Below are 17,199 nucleotides of genomic sequence, written 5' to 3' on the forward strand. Positions count from 1 at the left end.
ATTTATGACCCTATCCAACCGGGACTAATGCTACGTTTTCCACCGTGATCACGAATATATTCTCAAAATATATCATATCACACTCAACAAAGCTCAAATTTTTATCACCAACTGGTAGCACGACACGTTACGAAGAACGAACAAAAGGCACCTCAATCGTTGTCAGTTTTTTCAGTGGCAAGCTTTTTCCTGCTTTCTTTCCTTGCATGCTCTTGAAACATCTGAAATGTTTCTCTAGGCTGGTTAACTGCTACAGACTTCTAGTTCTGAAAATTTGCACTCCTAGCCTGTATGTTCAGCTTCAAATTGAACCCATACTAAAAGCAATCTCGCTTGCGTAAACCACGCACGCGCTCAAACGGGAAGAAAGAAGAATCATAATTCATTAATCGCAACAAGAGGTCTGATCCCACTGACGAGTTCCGAAAAGGCACGCTTCTTGGAATCGCAATATGAAATTGAAGAAGGAGCTTTGTTTTCTCCATGTCCACACTTGATGATGCAACCTTTTAGCTAGGAGGCATTCCATATTCTTGCTGAAGACTCAAGATAACCCCTCGCGCAATTATTTATCTTTTTCCTGATCTCTCTGCTCAAAACAAGTACAGGACTACCATGGGCTATTCAGCAAACCACAGATGTCGCAAGCAATCAATCAAACCAGTGACGACGAATATCAGCCCACAATTTTTATTCTTCCCACTGCCAGCAGAATGGCAGATGCCAAAGAAGATTCCAAACACCTCTCTCTCTCTCTCTACACACTTTACCATCTCCTTTTCTCCTCCACTAGAATTGCCCATTTTTGCAATTTTTTTCTCCCTATGAAACCACCCAATTTTCAACTATAAATGCCCCCCTCCTCCAAGCTTCAATTCCCTTTTCCCCTCTTCCCCACCTCCCTTACTAGGTTTCCTTTCCACCACTGCGTTCTGCCCTTCAGCTCCCTCTAGTCCCTTCAGCAACAGCACGGCTTGTTGCTGACACAACTTCGGTGTCTTGACCTGCTGCAAGCTCAGCTTAACCTTTTCCTTGGAACTCCAATCCTTGTCTCTCAAACTTCCAGGTTCCAAGGGGAGGTTCTGCTGAAATTTCTGGTTCCAAAGATTGATTTTCAAGTGGAGGTTCTGCCAAAATTTCCTGTTCTGAACATCGATTTCCCAGGGGAGGTTCTGCCAAAATTTTCTGCACTGACCATCAGTTTTCCAAGGGGAGGTTCTGCCAAAATTTTCTGCGCTGACCATCACTTCTCAAGGGGAGGTTCTGACAAAACTTTCTTCTCTCACCGTCAGTTCTCCAAGGGGAAGTTCTGCCAAAATTTTCTTGAGCAAGAACCTACCCTTTCTTGACGCACACATACAAATATACACACAAAACAAATTTTAACTTTAAGTGAAGAAGAGTACTTTGCTTCTTGTTCTTGATGATAGACTAGGAAAGAAGCTGCAGCATCTGTTTAGATGTTGTTGCTCGTCCTGTCCGAGCACCTCCTCTCTGGTTTTATGATCGGCTCCTCAATCACCCGCCTTGTGCAGTCCTTCTCCGTTGTATTCCTCTACTGGTTTTATGTCTTCTCAGTAGCCTCCCTGTAGTTAGTTGTAAATTTTGCAATTAACTAAGCTTTCTCTATAGGATATAATTAAGGTAGTAACAAAGGGGTACGTATACGTGACAAATAAGAGTGCGAAACAGCTGAGAGTACACGAGAGGTGGTGAGACGTCACCATGTCAAGTGGGACCTCATCTGGATCGAGTTTGGGGACCCGGAGCTCCAGGTCGGAAGATGACCTGGACCTCCAGGCCCAGATGGAGAGGAGGAGGAAGCGGAGGAAGGAGTCGAACCGGGAGTCGGCTCGGAGGTCTAGGCTGCGAAAGCAGCAGCATCTCGACGACCTCACCTCACAGGTATACATATGTGCTATTTATGTCCAAACATAAGTCTATCGTAGTTCATGATGGAAGCATTGATCCAATGATTTTGTCCAATCGTCTCAATTATTCTACTTTTTTATTCATGTAGGCTTGCACTGATGTGCAGGTGAAAAAAGCAAAACAGATGTGAACAAAGGGCCACTTGAAATATCTGGCCAAACAAGCTCAATAATTGTACTGCCTTTTCCCTAAAGGCCCCACAAAATCATCTGTTGCTTGCTAGCTAATTCACTGAAGAAAGCTATAAATAAATAAAATCCACCATCATGATTTGCTCTTATCATTTTTTTTACCAAAGTCACCTGCATAAAAATGAGAAAAAGGTTAAGAGTCATATTGCTAAGAGGTATAGTATCATGTCGTAAAACAGGTAAAGCAGCTGAAGGACCAGAACAAGCAGCTCAGCATGGCACTAAGCATAACCAGCCAAAACCTTGTGGCAGTGCAAGCACAAAACTCTGTTCTGCAGACCCAGAAGATGGAGCTGGACAGCAGGCTGGGTGCCCTGACTGAGATCCTCTGCTACATGAACACTATCACTAGCACCAGTGCCAGTGCTCCTACAAATCCAGCCATGGTGAACAACATCACATCCAGCAATTCCTATGATCTCCTTGGTGCCAACTGCACATGGAACCAGCAGCCCATAGACCTGTACCAGTGCTTCTAGCTCTAGAAGAGAGAAGTGGTTGCTACATGACATAGTGGTAGGGCCAGAAGGAAAGGAGGCAGGCAGGCATCAAGTTCTTTTCAATCATGTAGGACCTTTGTGTCACTATTGATGTACGCTTGATGCTTCCTTCTTAATTGTGTATTTTGGAGGCGATAGCGATGTTTTGGTTTTCTTGTTGTTGGTGGTAGAGCCTAAAGGATGGGAAAATGGAGAAGTTGTGCTTGGCATTGTGTGAGGTGGAGGCTGTTGTTCTCTGGTAGTTGAGGGGTAGATGGGAAATAATATAGGGCTAGATTGTGAAAGAGAGGCAGGGATTTGCACTGGCTCAGACTATATGCATAAATGCGTAATGATCATGATAATGTTTATTAAGATGTCGATTTGATGGCTCTTTGATATCCTTTGTGCCTCTCTATAACCCCTATGGGTGGACTTTCTAATGCGTTTCCCATCTCTGTTTTATCGTGGTGATAATGTTTACTAAGATTCGGATTTGACGGCTCTTGAGACTCTGAATGGTTGTCTATGTTCCTGTTGTACGTATGGTAAATTATCTAGCTAGAAGGAGATTCTCTTTGCTTTAGGTGGCTAACTTATAAAAGTGAAATAATAAAATCTAGTTTTATTCTTCAAAAAACAAAGATCCAAATAACAACTAGACGTCAAATTATAATCAAATGAGCATTCAGTCATAGTGGTGCAGGTTGCCGTTTGAAATTATAAATTTGAATAACAAGGAATTCTTTTTCAAACGAGGAAGAACCATTCATTATCATCTGCTTGTCTTAGAAAAACTTGTACGATCTGATTATGTAGAAGGCATTTTTTTTGGTCAACTTGACGCTGCTCTCATTTTTGTATACGAGCTCCTGTTTATACTCACGGCACCAAAAGTACTGTTGAGAGCTTTATGAATTAGCCAAGGTTTAGTATTATCATGGGATTGAGATTTATGCACGACTCCGAGTTCAACTTCTCCTGTACCTTATGAAAATCAGACAGACTAAGAATTTTCTAGTCCTAGAAAGCAAGCCAGTGTCAATTTCACTGTGTTGCAGTAAGCTGAATCAAAATGAAATAGACATGTGTACTTGTCAAGCATATCTCTATTCCTGCAGCAGATATAAACTTAAAAGGCTGATGACAGGAAACAATTAATTCAAAAAGAAGATAAAACATAATATAAGAAATTTTAAAAAAGTTGGATACATACTACAAACTTCAGCAGCACCATGCCTATAAATATGTCAATTTGACGGCTCTTGGTATCCTCTGTGTCTCTCTGTAATCCCTAGGGGTGGACTTCTAATTTATTTTTCATCTAAATTTTTTATTGTGGTGATATAATGTTTACTAGATTTCCCTTAAGAGTCTGAATGCGTGTCTATGTTATAGTTTTATCTTAATTAACTAGGAGCATATTTATTTTGGTCTACCCTATCTAAATCTTAAATTGATATAATAAAATATTTTTTGTACTAAATGTAAATACCTAAAAGAATCCTAAATACTAAATTATAATCAAATGAGCATTCAAATTGGCGATTGCCATTTAAGTTGGAATTACAAATTATTCTTTTGAAACAAGAAACGACAATTAGTTCTCATCTGCTTCTTGTCACAGAAACTTCTACACTGTATTTATGTAAAAAAAAATTTGTCTCGCTTCCAGTCATATAAAGTTTCAGCTCCTGAATATACTGACGGCACCAAGAACATAGTGAAAAGTTAGGTTGGATTTGAGCCTGCGTTCAGTGCCTTCTGAATTTGTCAGGTTGGGTTGAATTTTACCATTAGTTTTAGCTTCATGTAGCACACAGCGTATGAGTTTCATCTTCTCTTGTGTCTTATGAAATTCAGCAAAAGTAAGGCTTGTGGAAATAGTGCAGATTAAGGATTTTCTAATTCATGAAAACAAATCAATGTCAATTACACTGTGTTGAACAAGCTGAATCAAAATGAAATAGACTTACAGTTGCAAAGTATATCTCTGTTTCCATAGCAGTACGCAGTAGACCAAGGACATATTAACTTTATAAAGCTATTATGATAGGGAAACATTTGCTTCTCAAAAAGAAGTCTGATGCAACCTATAAACTTCTGCAGCACTATTTTGAAGCTTTAGTCAATTCTTTTTTTTGTCAAATAAGCTTTCAAAACTGAAGATATATATAAAATAAAAAAGGAACCGCGTTTAAGCGACAAGATTAATTATCTCTGAAAGCATAATTGATTTGAATAAATTGAACATAGTGTCGTGTGGCCACCCTTCCACAGATCTGGAAAAAACTAAAGGAGAACAGATCCTTAACAACTCTCCGAGAAAAGAAAACAGGCACCTACTTTCAGAAAATAGCAGTGATCATGGCTGCCAATATCAACCATGAGAAGTAGAAAAGATCTAGAAGACAGGGCAAAAACATGGAGAGCTCAGTGTCTTGGTAGGAACTGTAGAACAATGGGTGAACTTATCAACTTTTGCAAAGTGGGATCCTGTGGCATTTCACTATACATCCTCCTTTATTTCACAAACGAGGTAGGCACTGTTTGTGCTCTCCCAAAAGCTATATGCTCCCACAAGCACCAGCACTCAGATCAACTTTTGTTATTTCCTTTGCTAGATAATTAGGTATCATATCAACCGAATTAAAAAATCGTAGATGTTTTTTTTTCAAATAGAATATTGAGGAAACTACTAGAAGCAACCTGACCTCTCTTTGAATAGTCCATAAACCTGAACCAGTCTTTGTAGAGATCAAACTGACCACCTCTCTTTATAAATGATGCCTTCAGAAACATGCATGGTCTGGTCAAAGAGGCGAGACACTCGGTATATTTGGCATATTGAGCCATCAATGATCAAAAGCACAACCACAGTGTTGTCGCCAATGGGAGTCACAATATGACTACACGAGATCGATGACATGGAAATGGCACCAACTGATGCTGGCCAAATTACACTGTCGCATCAAGCCTGATGATCTGACCTCTCTGGTGACCTACGGTGAATGCTTACTTGTGCACTAAGAAAAATCTGGTATCTTTTACTTCATGCCAAATCACCGACAAGTCCGGGAGGCCTAGAAGTTCAGAATTTCTGGCAAGGCCCATTGAAGAACATCCAAATATAACAGCAAAGAAAAATCTTGACAAATTTCCTACTTGGTCAAAAAACCCATCAATCATGCCAGGTCATGAGTATTGCAACGCATTGACGGATGATGTAGAGTCTGGCCTTCTGCTCCTCCAGAGCCCTCTTGAGGCCCTTGAGCTTCAGATCACGAGCGCCAATCTTCATCTTGAGATGTTAATGTGGTTGATTCCGAGTAGTGATAGTGAGGCAGCTTTAATTTTGGATTCTAAATTTTGAGCTTTGCTTAATTTGGTTTATATAGGCAGTTGCCACGTGGGCTGTGTGAGCTTATTACTGTTTTTTACTCCATGCTTATGAGCATCTGCATTGATTAACTTATCATTGGGTTCATGCTTTGCATAAAAAAATAAAGTCTACGGGTAATTTACTCCAACGTCCAGATGCCTATCTGACTTGATGATAACATATATATTAGCATTGCCTGCACTGTGTTACTGACAAAATTGAATGTGTAACAGTGACTAAGATATGATGATGATGATACCAGGGATTGCTGTTTAGAAATGAAATTTAAAATTAAGATTCCTCCAAAGAAAAATTCTGTACTATAAATTTGTCTAAAAGTCTCACAGCATGGCATAACACACCAAACACACTATTATGAATTTGATTTTTATCGGTGGCATTTATGACATGTAGTAGAAATATTGAACTGGGCCCTAGTTATTTTTACATCCAATAGTCTTTAAAACAAAAAATTTCACCAATAATTTCTATTACAATATATTCGCAGAACTCAAACTATTATTATGTTAAGTACTTTTTCAACACAAATCTCCATCTACCATTTTCATCATTCTGACCTAAATATTTGGAAACATATTGGAAAAGTTCAATTGCATTTCTTTGTCCAAAACAACAGGTATTTGTTATCAGAGGTAGTAGTTTATTTTAGGTTCTCATTAGGAGGATAGAATGCTCAACTAACACCTGGCCTAATTTGGTAGTGGCCCATTAGTGCTGCGTGCACAAGTTTAGTATGAGTAAAAGTGAAATCAACTTATAAACCTTTATCCTCCACATATATCATATTCAGGTTAACCTTTTATAACGGAGCGAGAATGAAAGTGTAAATGGGGTAGTACGTGTATCCGAACTTGCCCATTGGAAGGAGTGGACAATGCAACTTTTACAGGTTAGTGTGCGGGTATATAGCACATGGTACGTGTGGTCTCAGAATTGGACATGCGGCATGCTAGCAAGGCTATGCAGTGTGACTTTCGAGGGATGAGAGTTACGTCAACTGCCAATACTAGATATGCTAAGAACTGAAGCATGTAGCTGGTACTTTGCTAATGTCAACTAAAGAAATGTCAAATGTTAAAATTTAGGTGCTGGGAAGCATAATTAAAGAAATCAACATTTTACGATTATTCTTTGATATATGAGCGAAGTATGGTAAACCAAATAATTCAATGTGGAGTTTAGTTCCACAGTATAGAATTGAGCCACTTATCATTGTGGCAATTGTATATTCAATTTTACTAAAGAAAATTTGCATTGACAATGGCTAAAGGCAAGTATGAGTCATTGTAGCAAATTATCCGAGAATGTCACTTTAGGACAAAATTCACATGCCGTTTTGTTTTAATTTCACTTGGAACCAAGCACTAAGGCCTTCTCCTCCAATGGGTTAGAGTCAAGTGCTAGCTTATACACCTAAGAGATAGTATAAGAAATACGCCCCCCCAACAATTAGAATCAAGATTAGCTCTTATGCATATGTAGCCCCACACGTCAGTCACACAAAATTTAGAGATGCGTGTATGAGACTATCTAGCTTTTCTTTCTCTATCTTCCACATAGATATGAGTTGGCATGATTGGAGGAGGCCTAATAGATGTGATTCCAGGATATGCGCAATTAAATTTCATAATTATAACCATTATTATGTGTAAGTGTATCTGGTTAAGAAAATGACATAAGTAGATTTATCACAACAAATAATATTTTACTTTATTTTTATTCTTGGTATGTCATATACTTAAAAAAGTAAGTAATAGTTAGAAAATATTTACTGCAAACTTCATTGATGTCCTAATTACAGGTAAATTTGACCAGAAGAAGTAAGTCGGAAAATTCTATTATGATATACTGAACTTTAGCACATATACTATATTACTCAATAAAATTGGGTTTCACACTTTTGGATGTGTTTGTGTTCATCCTTCTGAATCAAGTGGCAGAGAGAGAATGCAATATGCAGGATGCGACATCTTCTGAGTCTTTATGTACTTGGCTTTAATTAAGACACTATATTTGTGCTTTTTGCATGAGAACATAACCACGCATTTGGTAACAAAATCTTTTTTTTCCATTTCTTAACCTACGTGTAGGGAAATTTTGACGGTTCAAGTCTTATTCATCAATTAAATTGCGCATATATTTTCTTATCATACCACATATATATTTAGTAACGACAACCATCATTTTGGCAGCCTTTAGTGCAAGGTCAACATATGAATTGTAAAACTAAGAAGTGCAACTTTAATATCCCATTGTCAACCACTTGCACAAAGTCAGCACTCAGCAGTCAGCACAAATGTTAACCACTATTACCGTTGGGCAGTTTATTTTTCAACTGAGACCCTGCTCCATGCGCTAATTAACTCCAGAAATGATAACGACTAGTTACTTGACCAAAGCATTTGACCATATTACTCAGTTGCATCAAGTCTGAAGCCTCGGTATTTATGTGGTTTATGGTGCCTGATTACTTCTTCAGTGATCAAATTTTGGTACCGCTCAGTTGCATCTTGCATGCTAACATGTCATCATGGAGAATTAAACTTCAGAATTTTATCTAATTAAAAAGAAAGAAGTGGCAAAACAGTTCTCAAATTTTCAACAGAAGCTGCAATCCATTCCTGATTCTGGATCCTTTGTCAAAGTATGTACAGCTACTTACATCACAGATTCAGGTAACAAAATGCAGCCAACAGAATTCCCTATCAACGAACAAACAATTGGAAAGTAGGAAACAAGTGGAAAATTTTGCTCCTGATTGCTTGATCAATCATGCCAGGTCATGAGCATCGCTACACATCGACGGATGATATAGAGCCTGGCCTTCTGCTGTTTCAGTGCCCTCTTGAGGCCCTTGAGCTTCAGATCATGAGCACCCATCCTCATCTTCATATTGAGATGTCAAAAGGTGGTTGAAGATGATGATCAGACAGCTTTCCGGTTGGGTTTGGATTTTTGAGAAGTTGGTTATGTTGGCTTGGTCTGGGCTCGGAGTTGTGTGGTTTATATAGGCAGGTTGTCATGTGGGCTATGTCAGATGGCCATTTTTTTTATTCTATGCTTATGCATGTCTATATTAACTAACTTATCACTGGGTTCATGCTATTCATAAAAAGAAAGTCTCATGTGATCTTTGAGTAATTTACTTCAATTCGCCGATACCCTGTTTGACTCGATGGCACATTAGTAACTTACTAGCATTCTTTGCACTGTATCAATGACTAATATAAATACACAAGATTGCTAAGGTATTTGCATGGTACGAGTGCCAGATAACAGACTGCCATGCGTACAAATGAAATGGTTGGTCCAAAAAGTCAAAAACTATATTTTCTCACTAGTTTTTATGACAATCCATAAAAAGGTTAACCTGGGCTATAATCATTGTGCAATTTAGTTTTCGATTGCTATGCTTATATATGGAGGCAGTTTTGCCAATTCTATAAACCTATAAAGCCCTCATATTGTTCAAAATACGTTTTTGGCTCAACTTGACCATCACAAGAGTGACAAAATTAAGTAAACTAGAGTTGTATGTAGTGAAGGATTGCATTGCTGGAAGAGCGTGGGTTCTGGTTTGGGGATAACGTAAACAAAGCAAACAAGGCACCCAATTAAGCCAATGTCAATCAAAGCAAAGTCAAAGGCAACAGTTGTCTATGGGGATGGCAAAAAAGTCAACCAATGTAATTTACACTGGTATTGCTGTCAACGTTATTTTTCAATATGGGGTCCCAAACATGAGCTAGGTTTGACCATACAAAAGCATGCAGACAAAAAGATAGATCTTGTGCACAAACTAGACTGAACTCATACATCATTGAGGAAATTATTCTCGTTTTACTATGGAATATTTTCATTACCAATAACTGACGGAGTTGTTTATGTGGAACATTGCTGGTAATTATTTAGAATGTCAGATTAGAAAAGATTTATCATCATTTATTTTGCTGTTTCCTTTTTTTATCACACCATAGATTTAGCTCAAAAATTTTGGTCGGCCCTTTATGCAAAAGAAAAAAAATATCATTTCATCTCAAATATCTGCATTTCAAGAGGACAGTTTGAGAGATCAGCCAATGGTAAGTTAATAATAATAGAGCAAGGAAACTGAATCTTCTTACGGCTATACAACGTGCTCACAACTTCCAAGGTCAACAAGAAGGGTAACAAGTGAAAGTAAAGTATCTATAGTCAATCAACTTCTGCACAGTCAGCACAATGTTAATCAACAATCCCAGGTGAGCAGTTAAAAGTCAACTGAACATGCTTCCTAATAGCTACTAGCTAGTCATGGTTAGCAGACAAACACAGATCGGTACTCTAAACAACATGCGTTTGACCAAATTAAATTATCTACTTTACATCCCCTTGTCAATGTCTGCCCCTAATTTCTTACTTCTCCAGGTTAATAAAATGGTTGGATACTTCCTTCTAGTATTTTTTTTTGCATAATGTGAAAAATGAACGGTGGGCAAAACTATAAGGTCGTACTATATAGAGTCTTATCTATAGTTCCAAATGTCTCTTGTTCTATTATGTTAAATATGAGTTACTCTAAAGTACTCCATATATATTCTGCAAACTAACTTTTTGAAAGCAAATTGTAAGCAACAGGTAAGGACTAAGAAGTGAAGCTAGAAGCATTTCACACTAACTAAATTGCTACCTATGCATATCTTCAAGCATGAGTTCGCAATGGACAGGGAGAAACCAAAGTACTTCCCTTTAATTGTGCAATGTCTAGGATCCTTGATGTAATTTTTCTTATCCCTTTTGTAAATATCTGTAAACTCTGTTCTTTTTTTCTTTTTCAATATATAACCAGTAGTGGTGAAAATCCCTACTGTTTCATCAAAAAAATTTCTACCTATGCAAAGTCAGTACAATTTTCAATTAGCCAGCTCTAGTTGATGCCGAATAAACCCTAAGCTAAAATGTAGGTCTCGGAAGACAAGAAAATGTGCCCTACTTGACTTAATACTAAGCTACTACATGTGTGATGTCAGGGGAATTGATAATTATTTCTCCAGTTGATGTCAACTCAAACCTGTCCAAAATGTTGTCTCTGCAGACAAGCGAAGACAAGAAAACTCTTAACAAAATCAATCTGTCCAAATGAGCATGGTAAACTGGTTATGTACAATGAACCTGCATTTAAAATTTTGAAGGAATGGTTCTATGCACACTGCAGCTAATATTTTCTAGCTAGGTTTATTATACGTTTGGACCGATGAGAAGAATCTTGAACATAATCTAGGAAAGAAGATACATTTTGACGTACCAACGGAGGTAGAGACGTGAGTTTTGTCTCCAGGTCAACACGGAGGGTAAGAAATAAGATCTGAAGCTAAGACATTGCACGCTAAATAGCTGTCTGAGGAATGTCGCATCATTAGTTAATTATCACAATTTCAAGTCAATGTCAACCGAAACCCTTCTCCCGAAAGGCAATCTGGCAGACAAGCAAGCTCTAAAAAAAGCAGATTGAAAAAAATGAGCGTGTATGTTCTGATCCATGAAACAAATCTTAAACACAATCTAGGAGAGCAGCAGCTGTAAGAAAAATAGAGTTGGAAAATATAACGAATTAATCTGATATGGCTTCCTAAATGCACGAATAGGATGCTTATGTAATTTGTCATTGCTTATAGTCAAACAGGATGCAAAAAGAAAAATGTCCTAGCAAAAAGAACAGTTAAAGGAAGAACAAAAGTGAGAACGAGCATAATCATGAATATAGCAAACTAAAAAGAAGAATAAATAAATAAACTGTTGACTTAGGCCACAACGATCCATTTTGATTTTTCAATTCTGATCACTAGAAGGTGGCGACCCCGGACACCCCCCCCCCCCCCCAATGACATTCAGTAAAAGTGCATGTCAGTCAATCACCACAAATGACTCTGATCCTTATAGACTGTTCTTCCATTATGCTCATATGGAATGGAATATCCCATCTTGGATATGAACTAAGATACACCATCATCACCATCAATCTAGTGGATAATGATCAAGATCCATGGTCGCCAAAAAAGCCAAAAAAAAAGAAATTTGCTACGTAGGTAGTGGGAAATGGCATCACCACCACAATTGAAATAAGTTGAGCCGACAAGGCAATCACATTGTTGTGTCAAAACAGCGACAAAAGGTGAAATACATTTATTTTATCAAAAAATATGAAAATTGTTTATTTTTGGGCTTTAAATCCACTTGCATTTTTAGGTACATCACACATATATAGCACATTGTCTGCTAGACAGCCCCCGCGTCGCTCCCCCGCGCAGGCGACTCGGGCGGCGACTCACCCAGCGCCGCCGCCAACTCCTCCCTCATGTCTCTTCAACCTCGCCACTGCCGGAGGAGAGCGCCGGAAGCTCGTGCGAGCTCCTAGGATGGTGGTGGCGGGGCTTTCGCTCAGATGTGCTGCTTGCGCTGGATCCACACGTTGACGGCGCTCGGCGGCCAGGATGGCGCTGCGGCGGGACCGAGGGGAAGCGGCCGCGGATGTCAGTGTTCAGACCCGGCAACCTACCGAGGGGGATGCCCAAGGTAGTGTTTGGTTGATGGGGCTCGTCGAGATCTAAAACTCGAAGATAAACACAGACATACGATTTAGACAAGTTCGGGCCACTAGATTGCATAATACCCTATGTCCTGTGTGTTGATTGGATTGAGTTGCTTTGGAGGGGATCCCTGCCTCACCTTATATTGCCGGGAGTAGGGTTACAGGTCGGTTGATTTACAAGAATACTAGTTGGATTCGACTAGGCGAGAGTTGCTATGAGTAGTTTTCCTAATTCTCGACTAGTTCCTATCCTGCCACGTAGACTACGCCATCCTGCGCCATAATCTCGGTGTCCAGCCCTGTATTTAGGACTGTCCAAACCTTCTGGTGGGCTCATAGATGTATGTACAAACCCTCGAGTACATTTTAGTCAAATGTAGCACTTCGGAGTACTTTTGTAGACTTCACCGACTAGTTTTGGTGCTCTTCGAGTACTTCATCGAGTTGAGTCTTCAAACATACTCGAGCACTGCCATGCGGCTAGAATGTGCTCCAGCCTCATTTAACTTTGTCCTAAATCCTTCAATCTTGAATTTTTATATGGATGTGCGACAAAAGTCACTCTCCATATGGAGTAGCCCCCCAAGCCTTAGATTAGAATTAGGCTGATGGTCCATCTATAATTTGCATCTCTTTTTCCTTAAACCCAAAGAAAAAACTTTTTAGCTGATGGGCACGTGGCACACAACCCCCGAGCTGTTACACAACTAGTTTGATGGGTATAAGGGTCAACCTTTGGTCAACGTGACCATCTCTGAATAGTAAGCTTATCTCTTCCGAAAATAGTGGAAACTGCCAATCAGGTGCGTAATATTCGGGTCCATTAAACTGGAATATTCTTTTAATCCCACTACTATTAATGCACCATGGTTATAAATAACGGAGGAAAATATCCCTTCCATTTTATCCTTACCATTTCCTCTTTAGACTTTCACCCCGTAGCCCTGCGCCGCCGTTGCCCGATCCTCAAGAGCTAGTGCCGCCGTCCCCACCACTCAGCCCCTGAGCGTATGCGAAAGAAAACACTTGTGGCAACAAGGATGGGTAAGAAAAGCAGCTGCAGCCAAGGCAATAGAGGGCGGGAAGAAGAAGACGGACAAGAAGAAGGAGATTCAACTGCCGGCACCCAAGTATGGGAAAATAGATCAAACTGCGCCGCCAAGTCCTGCATGTGCCTGGAAGCGATCATCACTGAAGGAGGAAGATATCAAGGTGCTAGTAGTGGCCAACCTTCTCCACGAGCAAGACATTATCAACTGGAGACCCGCCTACGGCAACCCATGGCCACTAGAGGGGTACCCAGAGGAGACGGTAATCTTCTCGCATTTCATTGAATGCGGACTTGCATTGCCTGCCTCCGAATTCTTTTATGGTTTGCTTGATTATTACAAATTGGAGCTGGTGCACTTGAACCCCATTCTGCACACCATGATTTTTGTACATTTGTGCGAGGCTTTCTTGGGGATTTAACCCCACTTCCAGCTATTCCGCAAATTCTTCCACGTGAAGCCACAACCCAAGATGCAGCACACCGAAGTAGTCGGCGGGGCTGGAATTCAGATGAGGGAGAAACTCAAGAGCCTGTACTTGGATTATGAGCTCATTGACTCACATTCTGGATGCAAAGAGAAGTGGTGCTACATCGACAACCACGATCCCAAGCTCCCCAAATTTGACAGGCCATCGCCCGACTTGGAACAATAGGTGGCTGGACAAGCCAAGCCATGGAGATTGCTTGCAGCTACCCGAACTCTGCAAATTCTTCCACGTGAAGCCACAACCCAAGATGCAGCACACCAAAGTAGTCGGCGGGGCTGGAATTCAGATGAGGGAGAAACTCAAGAGCCTGTACTTGGATTATGAGCTCATTGACTCACATTCTGGATGCAAAGAGAAGTGGTGCTACATCGACAACCACGATCCCAAGCTCCCCAAATTTGACAGGCCATCGCCCGACTTGGAACAATAGGTGGCTGGACAAGCCAAGCCATGGAGATTGCTTGCAGCTACCCGAACTCTTGGACATGATAGCCAAGCTCAAGCAAGAAGGATTAACATGAGTTGGGGTAGCCTTCAGCTTCATGAAGCGGCGAGTTCAACCCTTGCAATTGCAGTGCAGTTGGGGCTATGGCTACTTAGGTGTCAATGACCCGTTCAGGATGTCTCCGGATGAACTTAGTGTGGATGAGGTCATGGCACGATTGAGGCGCTTGTTCAAGAATGCGGGTGAAATCCCAACAATTGTACGAGAATTCTGCACCGCCAATCCACCAAAAACTGTAAGTACTCGTGGCTGCAGCCCCCGTGTACCTATTTTAGTAAATTTGCATGTACGGACTTGTCTGCCTATGCAGGAAGACGTACACTTGTACTAGCCTACTCCTCCTTCTTCCGAATTAGAAGATATTGAAGCTGCTCCCACGTCCATACGGTAGTGAGCATGAGAAGTGAAGCTGAGGAGGAGGAAGAAGAAGAAATCGAGTCCTTCAGCAGCTCTAATTTTGAAGCTGCGGAGGACTTCGAGCTCAAGGACCGACCACCTGATAAGGCTGGGTCGTCCTTAGGATCATCAAAGTGTGCGGCTGAAGATGATCTTGAGGCTGCGCTAGCTCCACCGCCAAGAAAGAAGCAGACCGTTGCTGGGAAGTGTGCCGTGAAGAAGCCTCTCACCACAGAAGACATACCCCCAGTGGATTGATTTAATTAATGATATATATGTGGCATCAATTATTGTTTTGCATTTTCCGTTTTAGCCAACGACCAACAAGCATATGACGACGACATATTTTCCGTTGCGACATCCATTGAGCGTATAACCACGACCCATATTGTGTGGCAATACTCTGTACGCATATAACCACGACATACTCCGTTGCGATATGGTTGAAGCATATAAGGACGGCACGTACATCGTTGTGATATCTTGTACCCCCTATTGCAATGATTTCACGTCGTTGCTACAACCATTGAGCGTATAACCACGACCCGTATTGTGTTGCAATACCCTGTATGCATATAACCACAGCATATGTCGTTGCGATATGGTTGAAGCATATAACAACGGCACGTACATCATTGCGATACCTTGTACGCCTATTACAATGCTTTCTCGCCGTTGCGATATCTATTGAGCATATAGCGATGACCCATATTTCGTTGGGATCGGTTGACGCATATAGCCACGACTAGTATTTCGTTGAGATAGCCTGTTAGCATATTGCAACAACATTCTTACGTTGCATTATCGCTTGTTTGCAACAGCGCAATGTCGTTGCAATAGCCTCTATAGCAACGACCTCTACCGTTGCAATAACCACTATTGCAACGACAACGGGCGTTGTAATTTCCACTTATTGCGATGACACACGTCGTTGCAATAACTCAACCTTATTGCGACGGTTGCCTGTGTCGTTGTAATAGCATATTGCAACGCCATTTTACACGACGACATGATTTTTAGCGCCACGACACGAAATCGTTGCAATAGACCCCTACTGCAACGAAATGACCCCTATTGCAATTATTTCGTGCCGTTGCGCTAGTGACAAAACCTTGTAGTGAGTCTATACTTACTAGCATACTCCCTCCATCCTGTAATACAAGACATCTGAGAGTTCAAAATTTATCAATTTATCCACAAATACAAGACATTGTAGGCATAGGATGATTGCTCATTTAATTCTCTCTGGAATTGACAAGACAAGGATGTATGATTGGTGGATTATTTCCTTGTTATATGCAATTGCTACTTAGGGATATATGCATCTTTTACCACTCCTGCTAATATGTCCAAAAATCTATAGGATGCCTTGTATTTCAGGACAGAGGGAGTATGCGGAGATGTCAAATTTTTATTTGGAAGTCAATATAGATGGTAAGAAATAGATTGAAGTGAAGACATTGCACGCTAAACAAAATATTTGTAGAAAGTCAGAGCATTTGTTAATTACTACCACTTCATGTCAATGTCAACTGAAACCCTGTTCCCAAAACGCAGGCTCAGCAGACAAGTGAACTCTAAATAAAGGCATTTGACGGAATGAGCAACTTGCATTTCAACATTCACCTAGATTGTAGTTAAGATGTTGCATGTTCTGTGGCATCGGCATGTTGCATGTTTGGTGCTTGCTTGTGCCTGTCCACAGGATGTGCTGTTTCAGTGGTGCAGCAGTATGGTCTTATATCCAGTGATCATAAGGAATTTTGCCTCCTCCACAAGTAAATATAGAGAATGTTTCTCGATGATAAAATTTGTATATCAAGGAATTTTAATTTAAGTGCACTCTTGTTGAGCATGACCAATAAGATAAAAAAAATACACACTAAAAATAAAGTGATCATGGAAGCACCAGTAAGAGGCCTTTGCATTCAGTTGTTTGTAAGACCAGAGGAAACGATAAAGACAAAGGAGATGTGATATCCTGGGAATGAAGAAGACGAGGGGCAATCAAGGTGCCATACCCACTGCACATGCTATTGCTACACCAGATATACAAGAATACAAGATGCAGGATGTGCTTCTGATCCTGCAGCTGCTATGGTTTTAAGGACTGCCATTGTATAACCGATCAACAGAGTTCTTCAGAGTGTTAAAAACTCAGAATCTTGCTCAGTGCATGCATGAAC

At 40.3% G+C, this 17,199-nt stretch overlaps 1 protein-coding gene across 1 annotated transcript; it reads left to right on the forward strand.

Annotated features, from left to right (window-relative positions):
• Positions 1 to 865: 865 nt before the first annotated feature.
• LOC101761819 (bZIP transcription factor 44) lies at positions 866 to 3,001 on the forward strand. Its single transcript, XM_004956464.3, has 2 exons — positions 866 to 1,905; positions 2,303 to 3,001. Exons 1-2 carry the CDS (start codon positions 1,726 to 1,728, stop codon positions 2,600 to 2,602), a joined length of 480 nt encoding a protein of 159 aa, XP_004956521.1. The 5' UTR covers positions 866 to 1,725; the 3' UTR covers positions 2,603 to 3,001.
• The last annotated feature ends 14,198 nt before the right edge of the window (positions 3,002 to 17,199 follow it).

Source organism: Setaria italica, chromosome II (genome assembly GCF_000263155.2).
Source record: "Setaria italica strain Yugu1 chromosome II, Setaria_italica_v2.0, whole genome shotgun sequence".
NCBI classification, from domain to species: Eukaryota; Viridiplantae; Streptophyta; class Magnoliopsida; order Poales; family Poaceae; genus Setaria; species Setaria italica.

What these genes read in the sequence shown, in the direction of transcription:
- LOC101761819 (XM_004956464.3), top strand. Translation starts at nt 1,726, where the DNA reads ATGTCAAGTGGGACCTCATCTGGATCGAGTTTGGGGACCCGGAGCTCC. An exon ending in TCGACGACCTCACCTCACAG is followed by an intron (nt 1,906 to 2,302) that starts GTATACATATGT and finishes GTCGTAAAACAG; the next exon opens with GTAAAGCAGCTGAAGGACCA.